At 39.6% G+C, this 9,098-nt stretch overlaps 1 protein-coding gene across 2 annotated transcripts; it reads right to left on the reverse strand.

The window, feature by feature from the left end:
- Positions 1–1,267: 1,267 nt before the first annotated feature.
- casq2 (calsequestrin 2) lies at positions 1,268–9,098 on the reverse strand. Of its 2 annotated transcripts, none has more exons than XM_017470891.3 (12): positions 8,837–9,098; positions 8,404–8,648; positions 6,342–6,426; positions 5,777–5,877; positions 5,541–5,652; positions 5,183–5,256; positions 4,729–4,859; positions 4,025–4,070; positions 3,459–3,513; positions 3,255–3,355; positions 3,076–3,150; positions 1,268–1,782 (listed from the first exon to the last, which is right to left on the reverse strand). In XM_017470891.3, exons 2-12 carry the CDS (start codon positions 8,638–8,640, stop codon positions 1,510–1,512), a joined length of 1,290 nt encoding a protein of 429 aa, XP_017326380.1. In that variant the 5' UTR covers positions 8,641–8,648; positions 8,837–9,098; the 3' UTR covers positions 1,268–1,509. The 2 variants fall into 2 exon arrangements, with proteins under 2 accessions (XP_017326380.1, XP_017326378.1); XM_017470889.3 differs by having other exon boundaries at positions 8,404–8,730; positions 8,837–9,093.

Consider the following 9,098-nt stretch of genomic DNA (forward strand, 5'->3'; position numbering starts at 1 on the left):
TTCTGAGATGCTTTTCTGCTTGAGTTGTACAGAGTGGTTATCCGAGTTACTGGAGCCTTTCAGTCAGCTGGATGTTTTAATTTATTGTAACATTCTGCGTAAACTCTAAAGACTCTAAAGCAGTTATAGACGTTCACATTTTCTGATGGTTGATGTGAACATTACCAAAAATTATTTCTCATGACTCTCTGAAATTGAGACGCAAGGACAATCAGACTAGCAATCTGCACTGGTTGATTTACCGGTACTGATGTCATTATGTATGTGTAGGCCTCTCATCACATGATTGCATGCTTTCAATCTAGGTAGCTACAGTCAGTACACTATATGGCCAAAAGTATGTGGACACCCGACTATCACAGCCATATTTGCCCATTCCGTAACCATGGGCATTAACACAGGTTCAGTCCCCCTTTTCTGTTCGAATAACCTCCACTCTTTTGGGAAGGCTTTCCACTAGATTTTGGGATGCTGCTGTGGGGATTTGTGTTCATTCAGCCATAACAGCATTAATGAGGTCAGGCACTGATATCAGTCGAGAAGGTCTGGTGCACAGTCAGATTGCTTTATGTTCGGTGGGGTTGAGGTCAGGGCCACGTGCAGGCCACTCGAGTTTTTTCCACATAAATTTCGTCAAACCATATCTTTATGGACTTCACTTTGGGCACAGTATGGGGAACGGCTACATATGGGTGTGATGGTTAGCTGTCCACATAGTTTGAGACATATATTGTAATTAATTCTGTCATTCATTCACCTTCTGTAACTGCTTTATCCAGGTCAGGGACACAATAAGTACTAGGCTTCCTTAACGAAATTCATTTTAGCCAGTAATCCTGACCTCTCGTATTTGCGTTCTATTTTCAGAAGGACAATTTTGTGTTGCCACGTCTTCCCAAAACCTTCATCTGAAATGTTGTTTATATTGCAAACAACCTGGAATAAAATGAAACCAGTGTATTTTTTTTAAAGATAATTGGTATGAAAGGGTTACCTCCTACCTTCCACTGTGGGTTTGGATCCACAATGACACGCAACTGGATGAAGCAGTTAAGGAAGATGAATGAATGAATGAATGAATGAATGAGTGAACACATACTGTAGTTTTATGTAGGTATAGTTAGGAGCTTTGAAAAATGGCAGCAGGACACAGTCTGAACACCAGTGGGCAATACATAGAATTTCTGTCATTTCATTCCACTAAGATTTTTATGCTTTAATTACATGAAAAACATTTACTGCTCTAAAAGAACCATAAAACATGGTGTTTAATTTGGAATATTTTTAATTCAGTCCGAGTAGGTTATTTATTAAGTTATTTATATGTCCAATAAGTTAATGCTGCCATAGTTTTACACTGAGTTCTGTTCATTTATGAGAGCGAAAGTTTGACGTTTATTGAGATGTGCAAAAACGATTACGGTATTAAGGTGCTCATACAGGATCTAGATGTCCCTGAGCGAGTAAAAGCCGCTTAAGTTTTGGTTCCACGGAATTCAACTTTATAGGTTACTCGTCATCATCATCATCGTCGTCGTCATCATCGTCGTCGTCATCATCGTCATCATCGTCATCATCATCATCGTCATCGTCGTCGTCATCGTCATCATCGTCGTCGTCATCATCATCATCGTCATCGTCGTCGTCGTCATCATCATCATCGTCATCATCATCATCTTCAGTGTTGACCTTCCCAGAGAGCACATCCTCTATCCAGTCCTCCAGTTCATCAGCAGAGGGCAAATCCTCATCGCTATCTATCTGCATCCACACACTGTCCGCCTAGCAATGGATCACAGAGAGGTCAAAGGTCACAATCATATTAAATAAATCAATCATCTTTATATTTCAAGGTATATATACTTGCAAGGTCAACCTCGAGTGTCAGTATTCGACTCTGATCAGTTTGATCTGCAGTGCAGTTTTTACTTTGCTTTTCAGACTTTGAATTTGAATGCCTGTGATGATTCCTCTAGGCCAATTCATCGATATTATTTCCTAATACAAATCAAAATGGATTCTGCTAAATGTTACAGTACATCCAGGACAAAATCCATTCTTCCATCTACCTGTGAAATATTTCCTGTGCCACTGGCTTCCACATAACCCCAAGGCTTAATAGATCCAGCCCTTGCTAAACAGCTGACAAGGAATATTATTCATTAAATGCTTCTCCTATTTTTTTTTTCTCCAAACATACCTTTGTTAATTGTAGCCAAAGAGTTACATTCTTAATTCATCAGTTCACAGCATTTGTTTCCAAAATGCTTTTGGCTTATCGTTTTGTGAGCATGTTGCAGGTAAGGTTTCCTTCTGATGATTCTTCCATGCAGATCATGTTTGTGCAAGCAATGCTACAGAGTAGAATGGAGCACCACCACTCCTGTGTCCTGTGTCTTGCAGGTCCTTGCTGTCATGTGTGGATTATGCCCAGATCTATCCGAGAGTTTTCTTGGTCTTCCAGATCTTGCCCTGACTTCCACAGCTCCCCATAACTGTCATGACATTTTGGACAGTGAAAATTGCAAGCTCAAATCTTTTTATAGTCTTTCCCTGCATTGTAGGTGCCAGTTAGATTCATTTTCAGATCCCCAGTCGGATGTTTAAACAAGCCAATGTTGAGTTTTAACACAAGTTTTGTTAAAGAGTGAGATTTTATTACACTCTGGAACTGTCATCAGCTGACATTTTGTAATGACAATTCTTGACCTGAGTAACGATTCAATTAAGGCCTAACTTCTGAGACTTCTGAACTTCAAAATATTTAGGTGCAGAGTTTGTGTTTACTTCAAAAATCAACAAAATATGTCATTTGGCCAGGGTGCCAATATTTAAGTATACTGACCTAAAATAGGTCATTTTCACTCTATACTTACTGAAAATCTAACATAACAATGTATTATGTAAAAATTCACAAGATATGAAAAATACAAAATATAATACATTACAACTTTATTATAAAAACAAATAATAATGTTGTAAACAAATCAATATAGTATTGAATCTTTTTTAATAATACATATGTTCTGGACACAAAGATTATTTATTTATTTATTTATTTATTGCTGTACTTACATCTGTGACGTTAACTATTCCGATCTGAGGTCTGAAGAGGTCAATTTTAAATGTCTTCTCCCAGTATGGAAGTAACTGAGGAAAGAAAAATAAATAAATAAAAAACAATGGGAACATGCCTCAGTTCCATTTCTGTCACATATATCATTGTTGAATGGGTAAGAGTTTGGGGTACTGACCAGAGGGAAGTCATCAGGATCAATCCAGACAATACTCAAGTTAGGATTCTGTGTATTGTCTCGTGCGACTTCTTTCAGAATCTCCAAGAACTCAAAACCGTCTAAGAAATAACATGCATAAAGAACATGGCAGTCCCTAGACCCTTATATCAGTAGTTAAATAATCTAACACCGTAAGCTTGACATGTTTTATATGCACTGCACCTGGGTCCTCCTCTTCAGCAAAGGCTATAATGTGGAAGCCGTCCAAGTCGTCTTCCTGCAGAACAGCACATTTCAGTCAGTTGAATAAATAATCATCTTTGTGGGTCTGCAGCTACCACAGGAAGGTTTTGCTTAAGACTCACTCAGTTTAATCACAAACTGCTGAAGTTCATTCCATGATATATACTGTACATAATGGTTAACCTCATTGACTGGTTTTTAATCCAAACCTCAATAACTCAAAAACAAGTTGGTTTATAAATAAAGTAAAAATAACTTGACCTAATGTGTTCTCTCAGTGTAAAGGAAAGTCTCCAGGTCTCCAATAAATAGTTAAATAATCCAACAGTTTGATTACGCTATGTTATAATTAAATCTGTACTTAGGGGTCAGTGGAATTTATTTTATAGTTAAAGGGATTCCTGGCTGCAAAATGTTTAAGAACCCCTGGTTTAGAGATAATCTTCACAAAATAAAATCGATGCTGATCACAACAATATGTTATATAGACGGAGTTCTTTCGTTCTTTCTTTCCTTCAAATTTTAAATATTTGAGTAATCCTCACCCAAGTTTCGAACATGTCCTCGGCTCTCAGTTTTCTCAGTGTCGCTCTGTGAAAGTAAAACAAGAAAGTCAAGAAAATGTCATCAGAGGACTGTTGTTCTAACTCAAGCATAACATCCATTCGTCCATACATCCATTAATCCATCCTTCCATCCATTAATACATCCATCCATCCATGCATTAGTACATCGTTCTATCCATCCATTCATCCTTCCATCCATTAATCCATCATTCCATCCATTAACCCATCCATCCATCCATCCATTAATTCATCATTCCATCCATTAATCCATCATTCCATCCATCCATCCACCCATCCATTCATCCATCCATTCATCCATGAATCCATCCTTCCATCCATCCATCCACACATCCATCCATCCATCCACACATCCATTCATCCATCCATCCATGCATCCATCCATGGAATGATGAATCCATTAATTCATCATTCTATCCATTAATCCATCCATCCATCAATCCATCCATCCATCCATCCATTAATCCATCCATCCATTAATCCATCCATCCATCCATCCATTATCCATCATTCCATCCATCAATCCATCCATCCATCATTCCATCCATCCATTAATCCATCCAACCGTCCATCCATCCATCCATTAATCCATCCATCCACCCATCCTTTCATCCATTGATCCATCCATCCATCCATCCATCCATCCATCCAGTCACTCCAGTTACCTCCTGTGCTCTGTGATAAAAGCCACAAGTTCCTCTTCAGTGTGGGGTTTGTCTGGAATGGTGACTGCTTCCTCCATGAAAGGCTCATAGAAGTCTACTTCATTCATCTTGAGAGTCAACTCTTTTGCTACCTGAAAAACGACAGAGCAAAAAATAATTGCAGGCACAGAAGCGGTGTAAGATCTCCGTGTTCCCTTAGAAATGTTTTCTTATACAAAATTCTTCCTAAAATGTTCTCATAACCCATTTTCATGAACATTAAGGTGTGCACGGTACACTGGTCTTCACAGTAATAGGGCCATGCAATGGGGAAAAGATCTCTTGGCAGATAAGAAAAGTCATGCAGTATTCAATAGTGAATTATGTTGATACAGGATCGATCTCCTTTAAAGTGAGAAACAATGGGGCAGGAAGAGAAATTGGTAAAAAGTTCTCACATACATACAGCACTCACAGATTTCTCAAAGGTGGCAAAAAATTTGATAAAAGGCTGGAAGTGCTCAGCAGCTTCATGGAAAGCCAGAAAATCTGAGAAGAGAAGCGAAGAGAAGAGAGAAGAGAAGAGAGAAGAGAAGAGAAGAGAAGAGAACTTCATTTTGACTTTATAAAGCCTTGTGTTTAGTGACTTTCTTATAAGTGTACTTATATTACTGTTTCTGGACATTTCTTGTGTATTCACAAACATCTATTAATTGGTGGAGTGTGCATGAACCACATGAAACCTTCGTCTCGTCTCGTCTCGTCTCTTACCTAGCATTGTGTTCAACTTCTCCAGCTGCTACACACACATAAACATAAATGCACACACTCACGCTCCGACTCCGGACTCTTGAAGTAGCCGATTACTCTGATGTCCTCTTCCATGCGGTCAAAAGCCTGCAGCTCCAAAGCATTGCCAATGACCTCGACTGGATCATCCAACAGCTGCAAAAAAACGTCAGAGTACTGCTTCATTGCACGTTGCACTCGCTCAACATACAGCACAGGCGAGCTAATTAAATGGACTGACGCAATGAGAGAAACGGTAAGAAGGAAACTGAATCCTTACATCCAGCAGGAACTCCACAAGGGTGTCTGCAGAAAGTAGTCCATCATACTCGATTACACGGTCCACCTTAAAAACATAGACACTGCCCTCTTCTTGTAGACCTGAAAATAAATGCCCATCACTGTTAATATTTTAAAATTGTTAGAGAAAGAGTGATCATTTGGCCATCTCCACTCTTACACCATGTGATAAACAGATTCATCTCTGGTTACCTTCATGCAACCTTCCTCCTGCGCTTTATTAACATAACCTAATATTTCTTCTTGGCTGATTACTGTAGGTCAGGCAGCAAATGAATGAACCCTTTGACCTTTTGTGATCATGAAAACTGGATATTAATCCCTGAATTAACAGTGAACAAAATAAGCATTGTGCTAACGTTTTCCTAATTAGCAAGCAAGCTGCATTGCCAGTGTTTGTGTTTTGTAGATGTTTGCATGCTATCTGTGTAGGTTCTCTGGTTCCGGGTTTATCTCTCACTGTCCAGTTAAGCAAGACTTGACGTGAAGCCTCGTAAACCCTTTGTGAGTTAATTATAGTGCCTGCGGACTTCTCTTAGTCTTACCTAGTTTCTTAGCGACCTTGGCATCCTTCTCAGAGTCAACCATTCCAAATCCGATGTCCTTTTCCTGTAAGACCTGAGCAGCTATCTGCAGATCAATAGGACATGTCATTTAGAAAAAGTCCTTTTAGTACGAGTGTTAAACAAAAAAATCAGTTTTAATGGCTTTCTCTTATTTTGTTCTAAATTGATGTCGCTACCATTTTCAGTGCAAAACTCGGTTATTTATGCCGTGAGTCATCTAGCATCTAGCAAAAAAGAATGATTCGTGTTATCTCCTTCACCATTAGTATTATTTCTTTAATTAGGAGCCTTGTGAACTATAGGATTTACGATGTAAGATATTTAACATTAAGGTTAAATATGTATTACGTGCAAATAAACTGATCACTTTTTTAAAAATTATATAATATCGTATGTGTACGTGAAATATAATATAATGTATGTATTAGAGGACAAGCCAACTATATTTATTAGGATAAGCTACATACTGAACAATACAAATTCAATCTAATATACATGATATGGCCAAAAGTAGACACCTGACACCCATATGTGGTTCTCACCCCAAACTGTTGGCACAAAGTCGACAGTTATAGAATTACCGTTCACTGGAACTAAGAGGCCCAAACCTGTTCTTGCCTGACAATGCCCCTGTGCACAAAGAGAGCTCCATGAATGGTATGGTAAATTGTCTGCACTTATATAGTGCTTTTTTTTTTTTTTTTTTACCTTAGCAGTTCTACAAAGCGCTTTCACCCATTCACCATTGCTAGCTTTCCATCAGGAGCAACTTGGGGTTCAGTGTCTTGCCCAAGGACACTTCGGCATGTGGAGTCACGTGGGCCGGGAATCGAACCGTCAACACTATGCTTAGTGGACAACCCGCTCTACCACCTGAACCACAGCCACCCATGAAGCCATAGTTTGCCAAGGTTGGAGTTGAATAACTCGAGTGTCCTGTACAGAGCCCTGACCACAACCCAACTGAACACCTTTGGATGAACTGGAACGCCAACTGTGCCCCAGGACTCGCCCATCATCAGTGCCTGACCTCACTAATAATCTCGTAGCAGAATAAACACAAATCCCCACAGCCACGCTCCAAAATCTAGTAGAAAGCACATGGGTGTTATGGTCAGGTGTCCACAAACTTTTGGCCATATAATGTATTTAACAGTATATTGTACTGTCAATATACAGTACACTTGAATGTAATGTAATGAGATTTATTCATTTATTGTTTAGTTTTTTTTTTATTTGTTTGGCTTTGGCACATATTGTTTAGTTCTTACCAGTAACCAATAGAAAATGTCTAATAAAAACAGTACTATTCTTAAGCCGTGCAGTGAAAACCGGAAGGTGATGCAAAGTACACAAGGTGGAGGCTGGTAAGTGTTGGTCTAAAATGCTAAAATGTGTTTGTGTGTTGGAAAAGACAGACACATGAGTAGCTAGGTACAACATCCACCAACTGAAGCATGAACATAAAAGCATTCAGGGGGTCCTAAGAATAAACAAAGCACTCGCTGGAGTTCCTGATCAGAATAGCAATTAAGAATATCAGAGAACTGTGGGAAACGGGGAGCTCTAACCAAACTATTTGGCAACTTCAACGTCTTAGCAGAACCTGGATTTTACTAAGCTGTTACAGGCAGTTATTTTCTTAAATATAACACACTTCTGTGGTTGAAATACCATAGAAATTTAGTGACCAGCACTAATAGTGACCTTCACACACACATACACACACACTCAACTTTGACATTATGTACACTTCTGAAAATGACTAACATTATTTTCCATTGTAACGGAATATGAATTTAATCGCAAATGTTCAGTACATTCTGTATTGAATATTCCTGATTCTGCTAGTTGTAAGTCATATTACCTCATTTGATTGAATTTACATCAGAACTTTGTCATATACTGGACCACCGCTAATGTGTACTGTGGAAATGCTCATAGAAAAGAAATTCCCCTATATAAATATCCCCGTTTTCCTCAATTACCCTCAATTATTCCTACTGTTTTGACACTTTTCATTGGTCTCTCTCTCTCTCACCTCCAGCACGAGCTCAGTCATTTGGAACTGTTTCTGCAGCTCCTTGCTGGCCGGCACTGGTGCATGGTAGAGCAGGCAGAGCATCTGGTGGTTCTTCAACGCTTTGCGGTAGTTCTTGTTGTCGATGTCCAACACTCGGTCCTTGCCGTCATAGCGGGGGAACTCCAGGCCTTTCCTCGCCCAGGCAAGTCCTGCCAAGCTCAGACACACCAGCACTACCAACGAGGGTGTCCTCATGGCTGCCACTACACAAGCACACGGGTATTAATCTCACACGCACACCGCCAGAATTCTCACGCACTCAGGTCTGGTTTTCTATCCAAAGAGCTGAAATCCAAAAAAAAAAAAAAAGATAGATCAAATTGAAAGATATAATTCAAGACAATTCTCTACAGTAGGTTCAGGTTTTAAATATCTTCATGGTCTTATGTACCGTTCCAATGGATAATCAGGTCTGTCCAGTCTCTCTCTCTCTCTCTCTCTCTCTCTCTCTCTCTCTCTCTCTCTCTCTCTCTCTCTCTCTCTCTCTCTCTCTCTCTCTCTCTCTCTCTCTCTCTCTCTCTCTCTCTCTCTCTCTCTCTCTCCCAGTCGCCCTGAATGTTTCCGTCTCTCTTTTGGCTGGAGACAAAGCAAAGGGCTTTGAGGGGGGATACCTTACATAGTAGTAGCCCTCTGACTCACTCCCGGGTCTTTTT

This window comes from Ictalurus punctatus, chromosome 6 (assembly GCF_001660625.3).
Source record: "Ictalurus punctatus breed USDA103 chromosome 6, Coco_2.0, whole genome shotgun sequence".
Taxonomy (NCBI): Eukaryota; Metazoa; Chordata; class Actinopteri; order Siluriformes; family Ictaluridae; genus Ictalurus; species Ictalurus punctatus.